This window comes from Perca fluviatilis, chromosome 6, assembly GCF_010015445.1.
Source record: "Perca fluviatilis chromosome 6, GENO_Pfluv_1.0, whole genome shotgun sequence".
Classification (NCBI taxonomy): Eukaryota; Metazoa; Chordata; class Actinopteri; order Perciformes; family Percidae; genus Perca; species Perca fluviatilis.
This window is the reverse complement of record NC_053117.1, coordinates 11,550,668-11,573,364: the sequence shown is the minus strand read 5'-3', so window position 1 is coordinate 11,573,364 and position 22,697 is coordinate 11,550,668. Positions and strand designations below refer to the sequence as shown.

Below are 22,697 nucleotides of genomic sequence, written 5' to 3'. Positions count from 1 at the left end.
TATTTGAACATTTGCATGTGGTAACCCAGTAGCATCAGCAGTCCCAATCAAAAAACATCACAATAACCTGAAAGCATAAAGAGATACGCTATTAGCTGTTAACCCAGCTCTCCATGTCCTGATAGACTTTATTGGCTGGTAAACTGGGGTATTTAACACAGATTTGACACAGCCTTTCTCTCCAGTCAGTGTAGGTTTTATTCTGTGAGTGTGGTGCCACTGGAAGTACTCCTCATAGGCCTGTCTGTCTGCAGCAACGTGCTTCAGATAGGCAGCCAGATCTGCTGTGGTCTTGAAATCAGCTACATGGATAAAGGAACCAGGGGAGCCAGGGCTTCATAGGTCACCCTGCTGGGGCCGGGGCCTACTGGTATGACCCCGCTTGCAAAGCGTTCCTCCAGAGCTTCTCACTGATGTAATCCTTTGCCTCAGAGTTCTCAAAAGACAGGTAGAAAACACACTTTGCAATTGTGGGCAACAGCTTCTTTTTGATAGGGTTTCTTGTTCCACTTTCCGTATACCTCTATGGGGATATACTTCTTTAGATCTTGGTAAACACAAGCCCTAGCCTGGTGAGGTTTGTATCTGCTGACCACCCAGCTGACAAGGCAGGAGTGATTTGAAGCAGCCTGGAAGCCTAGCTCATCACCTCCTACCATGGTTTTTCCATATGGGATGAATATGTCTGCATCACGTCTGTAGCTCATCGTCCAGTTAAAGAGGCCGGTGAGCTGTGTGAGATTTGCATTGTTGACAGGAGGCTCCATTGACAGCCACACCCAATGCTGGGAGGCCGGGCGATCTAGGTGCAGGGGCAGCAGGGACAGACCTCTTCTCAGCTCCTGGTGGTGGAAGACAACCACATCAGCAGACGGGAAGGTGGATGTGTTGTCAGTGAGGAAACAGTGACTGATGTTGTACATCTCGAGGCATTTGTCTCCATCAAGCCTGTAAGAGCGGCCAAATGGCCAGTGCCACAGCAGGATGCTGATGTTTCTTTTAGAAACAGCTGGATGATATTTCTGCAGATTTTGCTTCTGGTCCAAGAAGCTGTAATAAAGCAGGGATGAGAGGGAGATGAGAAGGAGGAGGATGAAGAAGGCTCGGGATCTCAATGTTGTCATGCTTGCCGGGCGTATTCTGCGTCAAAAGGGCACAGATCACTCAGATGGAACTCTTAGAAAGGAAGGTAGGGTAGATCAGAGATAAGAGCAGGAGAGAGCAGGCAAGTGTTAATAACATACACTCCTGGTGTACTTGCAAACTTAACAATCCATCGTTTTATGAGTGCATAACCTATTTGTACTACTGTAGACGTTTGGTATCATTTCGGGCATTATTAGTGGGGTAATGTTAAGAGACACTTCAGATCCATTAGCCCCTGCGCTAAACTATTCAGCTGATAACGCTACTCTACGCTAACTCTCCCAATGTTCGACCCAGGTGAAAAAAGCTTCTGGGGGGGTGTTTGGCTCGAGGTCATGGTGCAAAGGACCCTAGGGTGAAATTACTCCGAACCATCACTTTAACAACAAAAATATCTCCTACTGCGGAAGGCATTTAATTAGTTTTAACTTTAAAGGGGTGATAGAATGATTATATAGGGTATTTCACACTGTTCCTTATGCTCTCCTAATGGGGTATGTAACATTGGTTGGGCTGAAAATGGCCTGGTTGATATTTTATTGGCCCTTATGCATCCCTGTGTTTTGGCCCTATTTGTAACAAGAGCTTTTCTTCCAAATATGGTATGGTCATGAATATTTAGATGAGCTGCGCGGTGATTGGTTGAGCGACTTGCCATACGCAGACATTAGAGACGCGCGCTGATTGGTTGAGCGAATCCCCAATACACATACATTAGAGAAGCGACAGAATCTCATATTCCAGACACTGCAATGTTTCATTACCAAATTCACTTCTGAGACTTTTTTAAGCGAGAAATCAACTATATAAAGCTCAAATATGGGCCGTTTTACAAAAATTGATGGCTAATTGCAAATTTGGTAAGACGTGTCGGACTTTAGGAGCTCCACACAGTCTGACGAGAAAGCGGCAGCCTGCTGGGCTCCTCCAACCCAGGGCAAAGTCACCCTTTGTGGATACTGCATACGGGGCTCCGCGCCCAGCTGCCGGCATAACTATATCTATAAATAATACATTTATATTTACGGTTTTGAATGTCCCAATGTCTTATAAAGCTAACCGATGTGTCCGATTTGATTTTAAGGCATTTTTATGAACGCGAGGCGTCTTTGTAGGACAAGCAGCTGCTTGCTATATGTCCCATTCATTACAATGGGGAAATACCGCAGCTAGCTAGCTACACTTTCGCCATAACTAAATTATATTTACAGTTTGAATTTCGTCACGCCACTTATACAACACATTCCCCAATGTCTTATAAAGCTAACCGTTGTGTCCGATTTGATTTTAAGGCATTTTATATGAAGCATAGGCGTCTTTGTAGGAACGAACAGCTGCTTGCTATATGTCCCATTCATTACAATCGGAAATACCGCAGCTAGCTAGCTACATTGTCGCCATAACTAAATTATATTTACAGTTTGAATTCGTCAGCCGCTCGACAACATCATTCCCCAATGTCTTATAAAGCTAACCGTTGTGTCCGATTTGATTTTAAGGCATTTTTATGAACGCAAGGCGTCTTTGTAGGACGAACAGCTGCTTGCTATATGTCCCATTCATTACAATGGGGAAATACCGCAGCTAGCTAGCTACATTGTCGCCATAACTAAATTATATTTACAGTTTGAATTTCGTCACGCCACTTATACAACATCATTCCCCAATGTCTTATAAAGCTAACCGTTGTGTCCGATTTGATTTTAAGGCATTTTTATGAACGCAAGGCGTCTTTGTAGGACGAACAGCTGCTTGCTATATGTCCCATTCATTACAATGGGGAAATACCGCAGCTAGCTAGCTACATAGTCGCCATAACTAAATTATATTTACAGTTTGAATTTCGTCACGCCACTTATACAACATCATTCCCCAATGTCTTTATAAAGCTAACCGTTGTGTCCGATTTGATTTTAAGGCATTTTTATGAACGCAAGGCGTCTTTGTAGGACGAACAGCTGCTTGCTATATGTCCCATTCATTACAATGGGGAAATACCGCAGCTTGCTCACTTTTGCATAACTAAAGTATATTTACAGTTTGAATTTTGTCACGGCATGAATATTACAGGTTCCTCAAGGTCTTACAAAGCTTAGCTAACACTTGTCCGATTTCGGATTTCAATTGAATGTATTTTTGTGAATGTCAGAGTTAGGAGGAGGCTAGCTAGCTCTCATTGATGGACTCCATCTCACCGCGGCTCTATCAATGAGACTCGCGGACAAGAGGCGTTTATTTCCCCGATTGTTTGTTTAAATAACTCAACACACATACCCATTATAAGATTAACTGGAACCTGCGGGCTGCGGTAAAAGATTGCGGGCGTAACAAGCTCGCTGACACTGCGGTCAGGGCGGCGATGTAGCAACCCAGGCAGCACCAACACCGGCACTAAACTCCGACACACAGTCGGAGAAGATTTGCAGTTAGCCATCCTTTTTCGTAAAGCGGCACATATTTGAGCTTTATATGGTTGATTTCTCGCATAAAAAAGTTTCAGAAGTGAATTTTGTAAGGGAATAGCAGAGATCTGCGTGACCTAGCTAGATTCAGAAAACTACCTGATCTCAGGTCAGTTGTGTAGCCTATGTAAATGTTGGGGCGTGACTGTTCTCTTAAGGTTCCGGATTTTGAGATGCTTGCGCAAGCAACTCAGCTTTGTTGGGATTCGCCCGTTTTCAGAGGCAGTTTCAAAATATGAGATTTTCATAGTAAAGGGGTGTCAGTGGAATTTTGAGCTTCTATGTATGTCCTATTTACCCACCGAACTGTCGTTATTCAACTATGACAGGGTAAAATCGGTTTTGCATTCTATCACCCCTTTAAAAAAAGTGTTTTGTTAGACAACATTTATCAGTTGGCTAATTTAATAAGAAGTGAGCTTGCATCAGAGCTGTAACAAAATACTTCAATAAAAGTGCAGTAATGATTAGGTGTTTCTTCTAATATGGTCAAACCTTTGGAAAATTCTTGAGAAAAGATTGTGAATAAATGGCACTTTGTTTTTTTATACAAAGGACTAAAACTCTGGCAGATCATTTGATGAAATCTAAACTGCTGTCTGTGTCTTCCTCTCACTGTATGGTGATTTCATTACAAAACTAAGTTCTGCTTTTGTTGGATGTTTTTTTAAGAATTTCGTCAAGTATTGCATACTTGTAACTGCTAACAAAAATGTATGTATATAATAAATGTTAGAATGTTAAAGGTTGTTAACAGTTTGTGATCAAAGTAATTCTGAGCACAGCACTAATATTCAGTATTCAATATCAGTATGTTTTATTATAATAATAACTTACTTTTTATAAGCTTGTGTAGGTTGATGATGATGCATAATGAAACTGGCAGAAAGAGGATTACTGAAGATGGTGCACCACAAACTTAACATCAAGTTGAAAATAAATGTTATGCATTTCCCATCACTCTGTATATACATATAGTAACATTCTGTACACTATCTGTATTAAATTGAACCTATAGTAATAATGTAGATAGCAGGTGGATTTAAGTGAAATAAAATGAGTTGTTGGCACTTACCCGGTGACATGGCATCAGGCTGACTGCTGCCTGTAGAGCTTTGTCCTACTCAACGAATCCAAGAATATAAAGGAAATCCTGCCCACCTCAACATTTTTGACTTTTCTATTGCTTGACACTTCACACACACACACAACACACACACACACACACACACACACACACACACACACACACACACACACACACACACACACACACACACACACACACACACAGAGCTTCTCGGTGCCACTTCAATCAGTGGTCAGCAGAAAGGAGCAGCAACAAAATGGAAAAACATCATGTAGAATTAGCACAGCCAGCAGCAAGTGACAGTCAAAAACATTAACATTCAATTTTTTAACCATAAGCTGGTCTTCCTCTTCCTGTTCTTGCAGCCCTGCAGAGGAAATGGGCACAGAGTGATACAGCTCCTGTAGGCACCAACCACATCATAATCAACGAGCTGTTCCACCCTGGGCGTTCCAGTTCACGTTGAGGTAAATTCAACATTTTTACTCATCTATTGCTTGACACTTCATACCCACACACGCACAGCTTCTCAGTGGCAGGGTGTGACGGTTTATGTGCCACTTCAATCAGTGGTCAGCAGAAAGGAGCAGCAACAAAAATGATTGATGATTCATTTTTTTACCTGTTAAACTGCTCATGCATCTGCTGTTTGCAGAATTAGCACAGCAAGCAGCAACAAGTGGCAGTCAAAAACATTAACATTCATGTTTTTAACCACAAGCTGGTCTTCCTCTTCCTGTTCTTGCAGCCCTGCAGAGGAAAGGGGTACAGGGTCATAACTGTTTCAACGAGCTGTTTTGCCCTGGGCGTTCCAGTTCACGTTTGTTTTTAATGCAGAACCAGAACCACGCACTTCCACACTTTTTCGGTTGATTTACACTAAATGTACTGCTCTAACTCACAGTTTTAATTTAATTTGTGTTGTATGTTTCTGCACTGACAGTTAACAATACTGCCATAACCAGGCTCCTAGGCCATGACAAATGCCAGAATTGACACAATGGATGAAGGTAAATTAGTGGACATATTATGCTTTTCTGTATTTTCTGTTAAATCTACAGTGTTATGATGTTGAATTTTCATGTTAAACGTTCAAATAATGAGGTAAACGTATTTTAGAGAAATCCCTGTGAACTAAAATGTTCAGATTTCCAACTATTCTGAAATCTCCGGTTTCAACAGTTTTTTCTACTCTCGGCTAAGTGTTATGCCGGCCTTCTCCAGCCTTCTATGATTGGTCATCTGCTCCAGACAGGCAGGAACTAGTGAAATGTGTTTTTCAGCTACTGCAATTTAAACATTGTCACATGTAGCCACATGCTAACGGCAGTAAAAGATGTAATCTTGGCTGCCAGCAGCCTCATAGCTGCGGGTGGGCCTAGGCCCAAACAGAAGAGGCTTCATTATGTGCTGGATCTTGTTTTTTGCTTCTTGTTTACCATATGAGGATGATGGTAGGTCCGATTTTTTGAGTGACAGTGCATTTCGCAAATGCCAGATTGTGAGCATATTTTACTCAACGTGACGTTAGGCATTGATCGCACAGAGCAGAGGAGAAGCCTACTCTCTGCTAAATATCAGCTTTTAAAGGTGCTCTAAGCAATGTTGGGTGACGTTACTTCTTGTTGACATTCAAAGTATTTTCAAACAAAACAGAGACAAGCTCGCTCCTCCTTCCTCCTCATCCCGTCCCCTCCCTTCTGTGCTTCAGCGCACTACCTGCGTTTTTTTACAGTGTGTTCAGGGGACCGGCAGCTCGCGGATAGTGAGGAGATGTTTGCTCTATGTGACAAAAAATGTTGTAGCCTAAAAAACGCGTGACATCGCTTAGAGTACCTTTAATGTAGTGTAAAATAATGGCAAAACAAAGCAGTTTATTGAATTTTGTAACAAAAAGACGCCGTGAGCAGGGGGAGGAAAATTCAGTTCAGCCAATCCAGGTATTTTCTGGTGTTAGCTAGCGATGTGGCTGCTAATTCAACTCCGACGTTGGCCCTTTCCCCGTCAGTAACGTTAGTGGCCTCTACCGTCCCTCCATGCCAAAGCAGAGAAAGCACATTTAAATATTTTTAAATGCCACAAAATGAATATCAATGAACCATATTTTTCGATATTGTAATTTGTTGCAGGCTCGGCTCGGCCCAGCCCTAAGGAGGACATACAAGCCCCATCAGACTTGTCCGCTTTAGATGAACTTGCGACCCAGCCCAAACTCAGTTCATTCCCAGTCACCACTATAGCAGGCAAAGCTAGGAGTTATTTTTATAGTTATAGTTATGGTATGAAACATTCCCATGGATAGAGTACAACACTTCAAGGGACGCTGTGTTTTGTAAGACATGTCACCATTGAGCCACTGAGGGTCGATTCATAAAAACCAGAACGAAAAAATATTCTTTAACTTCTTCCCTGACATCTTTGAAACAGACAAATGCAATGATTAATATAGGCCTATGTTTTGACAGGATATTACACATTATTGAAATAATATCCAGAGCACTCTACTTTAATAAATGTAGTCTTAATGTACCGGTAACTAGAAAGACTATTAATACAGTATAATTTGAAATAAAATGAAGAAATACATCTTTAGTCCTTACCATACCCTCCAAAATTGCCCTAAGTTTCAGATAACATAAGCCAGCCAAACTGAGCCAAAGCTTGTGTTTGCAAAGCAGATAATAATTTTGCCACAAATTGGCTATATTACCAAATGTTCTGGCCTCTCTGGAGTAAATATTAAAAATGTTAGAAGAGCTTTCTTCCAACTTACCTTCTCTGTGTGTTGCTTACTTAGTAACGAACATACGGTGGCTGAGTCTGTTTCGTGTGTTCGCACGTCTACACAGCAAAACTGCGGGTGTTATTTTTCCAGTGTTAGTGTAAATCAACAGGGTACAGTGTTATTTTAACACTTAATTTATCAAAACTAACACCCAAAGAGTTTTGGGCTGAAAGTTTAGGTGTGGATTCTGGTCGTAGGGAGGACTCTCACACCCCGAGTGTTGAATAGACCACGTCCCCTCATTTCCGGCAAAGGAGTGTCTGAGGCTGCAGCTGACATAAGTTTTACATTTTATTAAAGTTAATGTTTTTAAGGCGGTTGATATGAGCATTAACACCTTCAGAAGTTGAAGAAGAAACTGTAGAGTAACGTTCCATTGGAGCCAAATGGGACAGGCACAGTGGAGGAGGGAGAGAACAGAGGTGAGTTTCACTAGTGTCACTCTTCTATTTTCTGAATTAAAACATGCTGGACATAGTAACTGTATTTGTGCAAGCTGTTTTTAAAGCTGATGGTTGTAGGTTTTATGTCATTCTTTTCCTCTGAAGGTGGTGTTATGCTGGTTCCTGTTGAATATAAGGGGGTGAGCAAATGGGTCAGGGTACCAAAGGTGGAGGATACCTTCAACCAGTGTTGGGAAAGTTCACTTTCTACATGAACTAGTTCAAAGTTCAGTTCACAAATTTTAAAATGAACTAGTTCAGTTCATAGTTCATACTTCAAAATTTTGAACTAAGTTCACAGTTCCAAAAATGAACTAGTTCATAGTTCTTTTTTTCCATATGTTGCTGCGAGCTATTATTTTTCAAAATGTTGCCACAGCCCATATAGAACCACAGACAGCAATTATTTTATCAGTTTTAACACTGAAACTATGCGTCAGATTTCATCTTCATATCCAATCAGTTCAATGTGCCATTTCAGGTTTGCTGTGGATGTGACTGAAGAGCGGATTTTCTTTTTGAAAACCGGCGGGCAAAGTTTGCAGAGAAATGTAATTGTAAAAAAAAATTCCCATCCTCATCGACCTTGTCATAAAACCCGTTTAAATGATCATACGAAGCCTCCTTGCTGCTTCGTCGCCTCCATGCTGCTGTTGCCTCCATGCTGCTTTTTTTGGTGTCCATGGCCATCGGGCGCGACACCTGGTCCACGTGTTGCCAATTGGTTTTTCCACTTCGGTGTTTAGGGCTGTTTACGGTGTGTTTTAGCCGAGTTTCATGGAAATCGGCACTATAGAAATATAACTGAGAGAGCGTGCCGTTCACAGACACCAGAATGAACGAGTTCACAGTAACTTCAGGCAGTAATACAGTACGTGTTCAATTCACGTTCGCCCAAAATATGAACGCGTTCAGGCACAACACTGCCTTCAACTACTCTGAATTTTTACAAGGAGGTAATTTGAGTGCCATGCCTTATTCGTGCCTTCCAGGGTTTCATTGTTGCATGTTTAACTTGGAAGTTATGATCCTATTTGTCTTTTGTGTTAGTGCTGGCAAAATTCAATTTGCCAGGTTTTACTTCCTTGATGCTGAGATTCTGCAGGAGTGGATGTGGATTTGAACATCTTTGATGAGCTTTTGAAGTCAGTCTTTTAATGTGTCTTTTAATGCCTACACTGAAGAATGCAATGGTAAGAAAATTCAACCATATATTTCTCTAAAAATTACATTTAACGTTCTATTTTTAATCTTAAAAATTGAATTTTTAAACAAAGTGTGTGTGTGGTGTGTGTGTGTGTGTGTGTGTGTGTGTGTGTGTGTGTGTGTGTGTGTGTGTTTGTAGACAATAGTGTTGAAGAGTCTGCTTTAGAGGGCTCATCCCTTTCTGACTGGTCAACCTCAGGTGCATCTCATGGATCATCATCTAGCTCGGACTCAATACTACTAATACTAGAATCTACCAAAGCTAGAAAAAAACGACTGATTGAAGGACCCCCTGGCAGCAACAGTGCTAGAAATGTAAGTTATCATGTCTGTTTTTTAACTGAAGCTGGAAAAATGTGTTTATATGTTCATAATTTTGTTTTACAATTAAAAACAAGAAAATTATTTTGCTCACAAGCAAAAATAATTATCAGAAATTCACCTTATGAACAATTTTCCATCACAGCATGCAATAACACATTTTTCTTCAGCGATTTGAATGTAATATAATATAATATAATAGGATATTTTATAAAATTATAAAATATCCTATTATATTATTATAAAATATATAAATTATATATTTTATAATTTAATAATGGCACTCAATTGTTTATGCTACTGTTTGTTGGCAGCTTTGTGGTTGCTTTATTTGTTTGGTCACTAATGTATTTTTTCCTGTCATATTTTGTTTTTAAGATCGACCAAGACTTCACTATGCTCTTTGGTGAGGAAGTGTCAGGTAAATTCCTCGCAAAATGGCCAACATTCTTCAAACTGCGGATCATTGCAGAGTGTAAAAACCTTCCTCTAAGTGTGCATCTGGATGAGCTTCTTTTGTCTGACCAACAGGAATCTGATGATGGTGGTAAGTGTTAATTGGAGATTGGAGATTACACATGCCTTAAGGGATTTCACTGTATATGCTAACCCAATATAATGTATCATTGGACCACACCTGTGATTTGAAAGTTTAGCTGATTTACTCCATGTCTAATGTATGTGGTTTTTAAGGGGAGACACTATAGGCAAAAACATAATTTTTCAATTTTGAGTTTTTGGACTATTTTACATCCATATCATGTCTTTTTTTTCAGACTGTTGGAGGTATAAAACATCCAAAATACACATTTAGATGTTTATTTTACCACACTTTGTCCATTTGCGCCTGTAAATTTCTCCTAAATTCATCAAAGTTAGCATTAGATAATGCCTTGTTTGCATATTTAAAAACAAACATTTCAGAAAACTATACTATAACAAATATTTGTCTTAATGTCAGTAATCAACTGTGGAAGTTTCATGGTAATATCTATAAGTTACTTTCTATTCACTTGGGGTGTCTCACCTTAATATTACTGCTGGTAATTTTCAAATTTAAGATGTGGTTCTTTAACATTGCTGATTTAAAATGTATTGGCAATTTTTAGGCAGCCTTTGCTTTCTATTAATTTTAATATGGTATGGAAATCAACTTCAAGAGACTTGAAACTTGCATAAATCAAGCACATCTCAAGCTAATTTAGAGTCTCTGGCAGTGAACATTGAGAGAACTTTGGTAAGGTTATTCAAGTAATTGCAATTATGTAAATTGTTTCTGTAGTATGGGATTGTGAGGTGGCCGCCATCTTTTTGCTGCTTTACCTGTTGCCTCCAACATCCAAAGGCAAGAAGTCTGCGAAGATTAGCGCAAAGGAAGCTGCTGACCGCCTGATGAAGTATGTTCTTAGAATTGTATTTTAAGCATATTTCACTGAGTAATTCTGAAGTCGCATAGGTGTGGCATAGTGGCATCTATGAGTTGCAGATATTTGTTACTTTTTCTTACAGGGTTGGTGTTACAACACAGGAGCAGCTTTGTGTACTTTGAAATTAACTGCTCATGAAAGAAAAATAATTGTGTTCCTCCAGTCAAGTTTTATCCTAAAAAGAGGAAACAGTGCTGGCACTCAACACCAAATTTTATTCCATGTCATTTATTCTCTCTCTCACTCTTTTAGGTGATGAGAAGCATGGACACCTTCCTCAAGGAAACTGGCCCTGCTCAGCCCTTTCTCCTGTGTGTTGGAGAAAGAAAAAACAGCATCCAGAACTTTTACATCATCCTGGACCAAAAGGCCATTCCATGTAACGCCGCCTTCACACTGGCAGCTGAAATCGGCTCCGATATGGCTTTGAAACGACTGGAAGTCATTCATTTCCTATGGAGATTCGCAGACCGCATCACCAAACATCAAAGGTGTGTTGCGCAAAAAGCACCATGACTGAACATCATTAAGGCCAAGATTGTTGCTAGCATCATCCAGTTTTAGCCCACTTGGCCTGTTTTTTCTCTGTTTAAATATATAATTAAAGCTCATAATTCTCTCCGACAACCTACGGATACCGAGTTCTTTATCAAGTACTGAAACTGAGTAGCCTGGGTAAACCCTGACGAACTTCCGGCAAATTTGAGATTTGCTCTGCAGGTCAGTCTGGCGAAGAGTCCATTCAAACCCATTTCCAACCTCAATTTCTGAGGCGGGCTTAACGCGACGACGATAGCGCATTAACGGCGAGCAGCTTTTTGTTTACATTCAACATGACGGCTACCGAAGCCGTGCTTCACGTGCTCGGCCATGACCGGCGAGCTGCAGGTCAGTCTGACATATGGCGATTTCATGGAGGTCAACGCTACAATTAACTGACAACAGAAGTTATACTAGTTACAGTTCTCAAGGACGCACGCACACACGGATAGAGACAGTCTCTTTTTCCTTTCTCTCAACTTTTCCGCCGTGTGTGGCGCGTACCTGCTCGCGGTGTGAAGCGCGTGTCCGCGCTATTCTCGCACATGTAGGGAACCTCGTGAATTAATAATAATGTCAGCTGTTTGGACGTTCTTCAGCGTGTGTGCAGAAGATAACAAGTTTCCAACATGCAACACCTGCAAGGAAAAAGTAGGGCGTGGAGGGACGACACCAAAAACCAAAATCACATTTTTTTAGTTAGATATTGGATGTGAAAAGCGTCACCCGGATCGTTGGTCCTGATTGGTTGAAGGACTATCCAATGTGCCCAGAGGCATTTGAGTGGCGTCCGTTGGTGACGCCCCTTTGGAAATGAACTGTCAATGAACCTTCCCCAGACCCACTCTCAGTTACAACTGAGAAGGGTCTGGTGTCAACCAGGCTAGAAACTGAGTGGAGAGATTTGTTTCTCACCAAATGTTGAGGACAAAGCAGAATTTTGTTGAATGACAGCACAGTGTTTTGAATGAAGGGCTTTAGAATGCAGAGTTAAACCTGGATGATCTTCACTGAAAACTGGTTGCATCTCTCCCTTTTCAGTTAAACAAAATCGACAGCAGTACTTTGCACTGAATGATTCGACAAATCCAAAAAGGCCATGTACAGCCAAGTTGTCACCCGTAATCTGAAAAACGGAACCTTTCACAGGTGCGGTTGAAAAGGGCACCTGCATTCCTTCAGCCTCTAAAATCTTTAAATCATTGATATGTGGCTTTAGAATTGGATCAAACCCATATTGCTTTAAGTCCTTTGAGTGAAAGAGTGCTACAAGATGTACGTTCATTACCACAGAATTAAACTTCGGGGGAAAATTTCTCAAAATAAATACGGCCAAGTTTGTGCACTCCTTTTTTTTAGCCTAATGGAAAGCAGTCTCAAAATCATTGTAGTAGAGCTGTATCTGCAGAGCATTTTCTTGTTGTGAGAATAAACTGTGGTTCCTAAAGAAGGAGCCGTCATTTACATCTCTGTAAAAACCTTCCTGGTGTGGTTTAGCTTTTTGGAAAGAGTTACAAAGTTCCCGATATTTCAATCTGCTCTGTCTGCTCAGTACACTCTTGTCCGCCGCGCTTTTTTTATGCAAATGCAGCTCTACTCTGCAAATAGCACATTTTTACAAAACAAGCTAAAAGAAAAGCTGTCGGTTTGTAGTCTGTTTATCTTAGTTTGCAGGGAATCTTGAAATTTGGACAAATTCTTATAAACTTAAGCTGGCTGAAGAAACCATCCTCTCCGCTGGAGCGGTAAATATAGATGCATTATAAGACCAAAACAAATACATGTGGCTACTTAATATGCACGTGAATGACGCAATCGTTATGTTATTCATTTTTTATAATGATGCTGGTTGCGTTATTATTATTTTGCCACAGCATCGTTTCATTGAAAATGAGGGATACAGGACCTGCTTATCAGTCGATTCATTATTAAAGCTGGGCTATTTTTGTCAGCCCATTTTCCACCAATCGGGACGTTGCATACTAAAACCATATTTCCATAATCATAATAATATACAATAATAATAATTACAAGGTCCTGATTATGAGAAATAAATGTTATAAAATGTTGCTATGAAATAAAATTACAGATTCCCTGGATATTACATTTTGATGTGATGTCATAATTAAACTTAATGTTGACAAGGCACACTAATAAACAAGAAATTTTGAAAAGGGCACTTCATATCATAGAGGTTGCTGACCCCTGCTCTACAGGTTCCACTATTTTCCATTTTTCCCCAAAATGCGAGGAGCCTCTCGCTGCAGCCTGCGGGAAGGCGGGGCTTGACATCAAGTCAGCCATTTTTTTTTTGCCTACATCACTCCTCATACGCTTGAACGGACCAAGACAGCCTGGTAGCGAAGCTGATATAGCCTCTTGTTTCACATTAGATGATAGAAACTGAAACACAAACGACATTTCATGCAACAACAGTGAAGTGTAATTGGGCCTGTGTACTTTTTCGTTCATTTGATTTCTGAATTTAAAACGAAAAGAGTGGTTCAGAAATAACGTAAGACTGCTCCGGTCAAAGTCTTGTTTTTATTTTATTACATTTATATAGCGCTTTATCATAGACACTCAAAGCGCTTTTGGGGGGAGGGGGGGTGGGGACTGCTCTCTAACACCACTAATGTGTAGCACCCACCTGGGTGATGCACGGCAGCCATACAACGCCTTACAACGCCAGATGCCAGAACGCTCACCACACATCAGCTACAGTGCCTTGCGAAAGTATTCGGCCCCCTTGAACTTTTCGACCTTTTGCCACATTTCAGGCCTCAAACATAAAGATATAAAACTGTAATTTTTTGTGAAGGATCAACAACAAGTGGGTCCCAATTATGAAGTGGAACGAAATTCATTGGCTATTTCAAACTTTTTTTAACAAATAAAAAACTGAAAAAGTGGGCGTGCAAAATTATTCAGCCCCTTTACTTTCAGTGCAGCAAACTCTCTCCAGAAGTTCAGTGAGGATCTCTGAATGATCCAATGTTGACCTAAATGACTAATGATGATAAATAGAATCCAGCTGTGTGTAATCAAGTCAACGTATAAATGCACCTGCTCTGTGATAGTCTCAGAGGTCCGTGTAAAGCGCAGAGAGCATCATGAAGAACAAGGAACACACCAGGCAGGTCCGAGATACTGTTGTGGAGAAGTTTAAAGCCGGATTTGGATACAAAAAGATTTCCCAAGCTTTAAACATCCCAAGGAGCACTGTGCAAGCGATAATATTGAAATGGAAGGAGTATCAGACCACTACAAATCTACGAAGACCCGGCCGTCCCTCTAAACTTTCAGCTCATACAAGGAGAAGACTGATCAGAGATGCAGCCAAGAGGCCCATGATCACTCTGGATGAACTGCAGAGATCTACAGCTGAGGTGGGAGACTCTGTCCATAGGACAACAATCAGTCGTATACTGCACAAATCTGGCCTTTATGGAAGAGTGGCAAGAAGAAAGCCATTTCTTAAAGATATCCATAAAAAGTGTCGTTTAAAGTTTGCCAAAAGCCACCTGGGAGACACACCAAACATGTGGAAGAAGGTGCTGTGGTCAGATGAAACCAAAATCAAACTTTTTGGCAACAATGCAAAACGTTATGTTTGGCGTAAAAGCAACACAGCTCATCACCCTGAACACACCATCCCCACTGTCAAACATGGTGGTGGCAGCATCATGGTTTGGGCCTGCTTTTCTTCAGCAGGGACAGGGAAGATGGTTAAAATTGATGGGAAGATGGATGGAGCCAAATATAGGACCATTCTGGAAGAAAACCTGATGGAGTCTGCAAAAGACCTGAGACTGGGACGGAGATTTGTCTTCCAACAAGACAATGATCCAAAACATAAAGCAAAATCTACAATGGAATGGTTCACAAATAAACATATCCAGGTGTTAGAATGGCCAAGTCAAAGTCCAGACCTGAATCCAATCGAGAATCTGTGGAAAGAACTGAAAACTGCTGTTCACAAACGCTCTCCATCCAACCTCACTGAGCTCGAGCTGTTTTGCAAGGAGGAATGGGCAAAAATGTCAGTCTCTCGATGTGCAAAACTGATAGAGACATACCCCAAGCGACTTACAGCTGTAATCGCAGCAAAAGGTGGCGCTTCAAAGTATTAACTTAAGGGGGCTGAATAATTTTGCACGCCCAATATTTCAGTTTTTTATTTGTTTAAAAGGTTTGAAATATCCAATAAATTTCGTTCCACTTCATGATTGTGTCCCACTTGTTGTTGATTCTTCACAAAAAATTACAGTTTTATATCTTTATGTTTGAGGCCTGAAATGTGGCAAAAGGTCGAAAAGTTCAAGGGGGCCGAATACTTTCACAAGGCACTGTAGTTAGGGAGTGGGATGGGAACATATTTTTAGTGGTGGGGGAAACCAGAGAACCCGGGGAAAACCCACGCAGACACGGGGAGAACATGCAAACTCCACACAGAAAGGCCTGGATTCGAACACAGAACCTGGGCTACCGTGCTGCCGTGCTGTTTTCATGAGCTTCTGGGGCTAGCTGCTAACTAGCTCAGAAGCTAACATCTAATGGCAGGCAGGTTGCTAATTAGCCAATGCTAAAAAGTATGAATGTACTAGTTTCCCCTGCTTTCTATCAATATTCCTCGGTATTTGTCTCTTGGTGTAGTTTGCTAACATGCTCGTAGACATGTAAATGCACTGTTTGCATGTTAGCTAAGTCAACGGTCAACACCTTTTTATATTGTAACGTGAAAGCTCAAGCGGCGTTAGCTTCAGCTAAACCACAGCCGCAACTTACACTGCCCCGTTAAAATGCAACTTCAACCTTCGGTTATAACGTATGTGTGTTCGACCTTTTGAAATACTTAGATCAGGTGTGTTACTGTGCAGGTAATATCCGAGGAGCATCTCGTATGATTGTGAATTCTACTGAACCAGACTGAGAGACCATTTAAAGGCTCAGGAACCCTTTGCAGGTGTTTTGGATTAATTAGCTGATTAGAGTGGGACACTTTGAGCCTTCAATATTGAACCTTTTCACAATATTCTCATTTTCTGAGGGTTTTCATAAACTGTAAGCCATATTCATCAAAATTATAACAAATACAGGCTTCAAATATTGCTTTGCATGTAATAAGTCTTATGGAAAATTTTCCAAATAAAATTAAAAGATTCAAAATGAAAACATGGCATTTATCCAAATAATTTCCTTCATATTTCCAAGCTGATCAAAACAATCCTCAACTTTTTCCAAGGTATGTTCTGGTGTTTGAAAATGAGATGTCTTCGTTCAACAGGATAGTCAGTGTAACTGTTAAAGATAATGATGCTTATCTTCTTACTTGTACAGTCTCAACGATGTAGTTTGATGATCACTTAAAATGCATTCAGTATTGAGAAGAAAACCAATGTCTTCACACTGATCTGTGTAGATGACATGATATACTACAGACTGTATGATAGACAATTTTCAAATGACACTGACGACCAAATGTATATTATTATTATTTATTATATAAAAATCTTTAACCTCTGTCTAGGATAATTTGGTCCAGATTTGACAAATCTAGGTATAGACCCTTTGCAAACACTTTTATGGCTTCTTCTATTGAAGACAAGTTGTCATGCCGTTATCGGTCGAGGTAGGGCATCTGGTAGGTGCTCACAAAAAGCGGTATTTGAAGAAGTTGGAGATCGAAGAATTTTTTTTTTTACTTTTTTGGGGCTTTATGTCGACCAAACTGTGAGTGAGAAGACTATATGAGACGTGCAATAATACAGTTACAGATATTTGACTTTTTCTCTTAAATAAAAACATGTCAATAAACTCTACATGTCCAGCCCTTGGTGTGATTCTCTTTTTCCAGTGTGGCCCATAGAAAAGTTGAGTTTGACGCCCCTGGTCTACAGCATAGCTCTTCCGCCATCCGTCATGGCATTCATAATTTGCACAAGTAGAGTGTGACGTCACGTGCAAAGGGTCTATAGTGGTTTTAGATCTGGACCTGGTCTAATGTGGTCTACATATGAAAAAACTGGGAAATCTCCCTTTATTGCATTCTCATAAAGACAATAAAGCTTTCACAAATCAAAAAGTCTGTTTTAAACACAATAAGTTACCTTAATGACTAACACGGTTTCAATACATTAAGAGGTTAAAAAAACGTTGGATCAGTCACTCAGCAATGCAAATTATGTTTCTCTGCTGAATCGGACGCTGTGAATCGGAAGCTAACTTCAGCTTTAAAGTGATGGTTCGGATTAATTTCACCCTAGGGTCCTTTGCACCATGACCTCGAGCCAAACACCCCCCCAGAAGCTTTTTTCACCTGGGTCGAACATTGGGAGAGTTAGCGTAGAGTAGCGTTATCAGCTGAATAGCTTAGCACAGGGGCTAATGGATCCGAAGTGTCACTTAACATTACCCCACTAATAATGCCCAAAATGATACCAAACGTCTACAGTAGTACAAATAGGTTATGCACTCATAAAACGATGGATTGGAAAGTTTGTAACTACACCAGAAGTTTATGTAAATAACACTTGCCTGCTGGCTTCTGCTCTCTGCTGAAGCCAACTTCAGCGTCGTCAATTGAACTGTGTACACTCATTGCCCAGACCTTTTGTGTTATCTCTGATATTCTGTAGACTGTTAAAAACTAAATGTCCCTTTTTGTGTTAAATACAGAGCCGGCCCGACCCATAAGCGAACTAAGCGTCTGCTTAGGGCCGCGTGGCTACCAGAGGGCCCCCAAGAGCGCTTGAAATGTCCCACAACAGAGCTCATAACAGAGCCAGTCTATTTAAAGATAGTGTTGCTGCTAATAGGTCTCACATTAGTCTTTAAATTTGTATTTGTACATTATGAGTGCTTAAATTAATATTTACAATACACAAGTTGGTTAAGTGCCAACATGTTACAATGTGGAGAGTCCCCAAACCAAATCCTGTTTAGGGCCCCCAAAAGTCTAGGGCCGGCCCTGGTTAAATAAAGTTTGAACCTGAACTGGAAATGTATCTTTGCTATGTTGGATTCACATTAATATTTTCAGACATATTTAAATTTTGAAAAAAAAAAAAAAAAAAAAACTGCACTAACTCTGAGGACCCCCTAGGAGTCACGTGACGGATCCCCTGTTGAAGATCTCTAATCTAAATGAAAAAACACTAAAATCACTGAATAAAAAATGTCAATAAGAATTTAAATGTAGCCTACACAACATTCTTTGTTTGAACGGATGCAATAGATATTCTTGTTGTATTTTAAAATTGGCCTGTTGAAATTCCTTACGTCATTGACCCAAATAGCAACATAACTCAGAAATATGCGGTAACGTTATCAAGAGCGGTTGGAAAATTCAGAGGGATTTTGGCCAGGCCGGAAGTGTACGTTTTCATTACTCGGGTTAGCTTAATATCAGGCTGTGCCCACTGGTTTCCTGCTCCAACCCAGACCACTGCACTGCACTGCTAAACTTAACGGATTCCGTAGGAGAAGCTACCCGGAGCACCACTATACATCCATGCCACTGACACAGACAGACAGAGGATGATAGACGGCACATAACAGTCCCGTTACGACTTTTCCTGCCAGTCACTAGCAAATAGGCGTTCTTCAACTAACTGAGTAACGTTAACGTTAGCTTAATATTATTCATTATTAGCCAGCCCGACGCATTTCAGCACCATTACAGGCTCGGACGGGATGCCTGCAACGGGACAGAATTTACCCGGTTATTTAAATCCAGTCCTAGGCCACCGCACGTTATGCTAGTTTTGTAAATGTAATGACATACTGAAGCAGAAGTGGGAGGCAAAATGGGATTCCTGCATCAGCTCCATCTCCTGCTGTGGAAGAACATCTCACTGAAAAGGAGGAGTCCGGTGAGACAACACTCTTGTTCACATTAGTCTATGAAATTATATAAAAAGGGAGAGAACAGCCGTGTCTGGTTGTTCGTGTCTTTGAAGAGCAGACGGGCGTCGATCATGCCTGCACCGCTGTTCCATTTCAGGCAGACTTTATTTGGGCTAATTCTACCAGCACCTGTCTCTATCTGCAAATGTTACCATCGTGCGTTAGAATAACACCGCAGTGATCTTAATATGGAACATGATGTTCAGCAGGTTTACTGCCGGGTTATTGTTGGGATGCAGATGCCTGTTCTCTGTATACCTCACACTACTGTCAAACAGGTTGTTGTTTGTGGATAAACAACAGTTGTGTAATTCCATTCTATGTTTATTTGCTTCAATATAAAAAAGGCCTATACAGTGTAAGCCCAGGGTGTGTTGTCGTAATCAAGTGTTTGGTTTATCACAGTGGTGTAGTCTAATTTATTGTAGTGGGTATACTGTATATATATATATATATATATATATATATTATTTTACAAAAAAAAATATATATTTATTTTTTTCATTTTCCTGGCCTTTGGGGGAGGACATATTAAAGTGGGGGGTCTGGTTGTCCTCCCCCAGGAAATTTTGAGCGTCAAAGACCAAATTTTCTGCATTTTGATACACTTGTATGCACCAATTTATGGCGGAAATACCTTTTTATGTAGCCTATGTAAAGAAAAACACAGGTGACAATTCAAAATATAAAAATATAATGGAATATAAGGCAGTAAGGGTGCTTTCACATGAGGGACCTGGGAGTGGTTCCCAAAAGTTGAACCCAAAGTCCAGTTCGTTTGTTAAGTGTGAACACATCCATGCCAAAGTCCACTTGAAAAGCTGGTCTCATTACAGTTCATGTAGCCTCGTCTTCCATGAGTTCACTTGGAACTCCCAGACAGCAAGCATGTTTAGTTAGTCTGTTTCTCTCTGCCGTTGTTTTTTTTTTTACATAGAACAAAGCAAAGAATTTCTAATATAGGAAGAAGTTCCACTCCCTCGTTACTTCCGGCTTCTGAACTGGTTGCAGTTCCACCAGAGTTCCATATAGGGGGCGCTCACAGGCCAGTGCAGAATGAATGGGGCTCTATGGAGCTATACCCCTCAAAACCCACTTTTCTCAGGATATAATTTTTTGTCTAGTAATTTGAATGTTGCATTCGAAAGGGGAGGCTAAAAAAATACACACTGTTGTGTGTTAGATTTTTTTAAAGTCACTTTTTTGTTCTAAAAAGCCTTTTAAAATGTCAATGACGTCATACACATATACGGCCAGAGATACTGCTTTACGGCAAGCTCTGAGTCGCTTCCTTTGTTCTCTCAAGGCATCGACAACACAGCTAACCGGTAAGGCTCTCCCTGTTAATACATGTGCTAGAAAGAGGTTTGCTAATGTTTTAAAGACCACACCGAAATATTCACTCTGATATTCAGGCTCTGCTTCGGATGCCGTCAAGCGGGATCTCCGATCGTAATCACTCCTTCACCGACTCACCTCCGACGACTAACCCTGTAAGAAATCAAAAGGACATAAGTACTCGTTCATTCAACTTTCGACCTATAACCCATGTTGAACTTGCAAAGACTACAATCAAATCTGAGGTTTCTCAACGACAATCGGGCGAAAGAGACAAATTTAGCCGTCTAGCTCCATAGAGTCCCATTCATTTTGCACTGGACCGCGATCACCCCTAGTGGAACTCTGGTGGAACTGCAACCAAAATCCGGTACAATGGGGCTGAATAGGGAGTGGAATGGCTTTCCGTAGACCGGCTTTGGTCAAATTTAACTTAACTAACTAAAATTAGCTAATGTCATCTATCGTAGCTAACGTTGGCAATAAGAAACAGACGGTTTACGGTTTGCAAGCTCCAGGTGAATTAGGGAAAGCAGTTGCTGTAGATGTAATGTTATGGTAAAGCCAGTCAGTCGTCATGCACGGCAATGGAGATGATGAGCTCTGTTTTTCTGTGCTGGTGTGCGTTCTTCTTCATCTCCAGCAATTAGCGGTAGACTAGAACACTTGTACGCGTATACTGCCCCCATCAGGTCCTGAAGAATTCCATCCCCTGGTACCTATGGTACTGTAGAAAAATTGAATTGAATAGAAGAACAAGTACCGTCACGTTTTCAGAATTTTGGTATCGACGTACCAGGTCATCCCGAGTTTGAACAGTTAACTTTAGCCCTTATAATACAGTCCCTCCAGGATTCACGCAAATTCAACCAATCATTCTGAATTTGGTATGACTTGCAATTTTGACCAATCACCGCAACTTTTCCGCAAGTTTGACCAATAACCGGAGTTTCCCGCGACTTCAACCAATCCCAGCAGTCCCACGTGCCAGACTTGCCAGTATAGTATGTGACTCTTGAGAGCCAATGACCAAGCGGGAGTGAGAACGGGTTGACGTAACACGTACGTTGACAAATTCATTTCCTTGTTTCTGATATGAAGACGAGACGTGTGTGACTCGAACATCTCACATTTACTAACAAAACGTACAGCTAAAGTCCGTGCAAAACATTTCAGATCGTCCTGCCAACCTGTATACATGTTAACATCAATGTATGCTGTAATGATTTTTCACTCTAAAGTCGCTGAAAGCTGCTGCTGTTTCAATCCTGTCGGCTCTCTGCAGCGGGCGGGGCTGCTGCTCAGTACCCCCGCGACTGACACGCGCACACACTCACAAACACACACGGTGGATGCAGGAAAAAACGGAGATGAGACAACACAATGACCTAAATTGAGGAGAGCTACGTTCGTTATTGGGGGAATTCTGTTCTACAGCATTCCACCTATTGTTATTCTGTTCTTTATTAGTGGGAATGCTGTTCAACAGCATTCCAACTATTGTTATTCGTTTTTTAGTGGGAATGCTGTTCAACAGCATTCCAACTATTGTTATTCGTTTTTTTATTATTCTTATTCCGTACGTTTTTTGGCTCTCTGTAACTTCTGCATACTTTCACCTATTTAAACCATTCAACTTTTCAAATGTTCAGCTCTTTCAGCTAATGATGGGACTTCTTCAACTTTTTTTGTACTATTTATACTTTTTAAAATATTCAGCTTTTTAACACTTTTTTTAACATTGAAGTGAATGAGAGCCGGCTTCAAATCCTTAAAATCTTCTTCCGCTCCCAAAAGTTTCAGCTCCTTCATACTTTCACCTACAGACGTCAAAGAAACTTTAAAATGTTCACAAAATATTCAGCTATCCAAACGTATCTTTTCAGTTTGATATCTTTTACAGTTTTTGTGAAACAGCTGTTTAAGTTTAGTGATTATTTCAGGAAATTTTATCGATTAAACAGAGTGTGTATTGCGCTGCTTAGAGTGATGATGTCATCATCCAGAGTGTGAAGCTTCGATAAAATTATC

General features: G+C 40.6%; 1 protein-coding gene and 1 pseudogene across 6 annotated transcripts in view; one reads left to right on the top strand and one right to left on the bottom strand.

The window, feature by feature from the left end:
* Positions 1-55: 55 nt before the first annotated feature.
* On the bottom strand, positions 56-5,148 carry LOC120561250 (annotated as a pseudogene).
* Positions 5,149-7,650: 2,502 nt separating this feature from the next.
* The window catches only part of abca2 (ATP-binding cassette, sub-family A (ABC1), member 2), a 280,330-nt gene continuing 265,283 nt past the window's right edge, over positions 7,651-22,697 (top strand). For 2 of the 6 annotated variants that reach the window (XM_039804283.1, XM_039804279.1), the window contains exon 1: positions 18,762-19,294. In XM_039804283.1, the coding sequence (XP_039660217.1) occupies positions 19,229-19,294 (66 nt within the window). In that variant the 5' untranslated portion in view covers positions 18,762-19,228. Of the gene's footprint in view, positions 7,906-8,783; positions 9,120-9,271; positions 9,448-9,831; positions 10,001-10,735; positions 10,851-11,132; positions 11,372-18,761; positions 19,295-22,697 lie in introns of those variants that run through there. The other 4 variants (XM_039804284.1, XM_039804280.1, XM_039804282.1 and 1 more) reach the window with 3 other exon arrangements.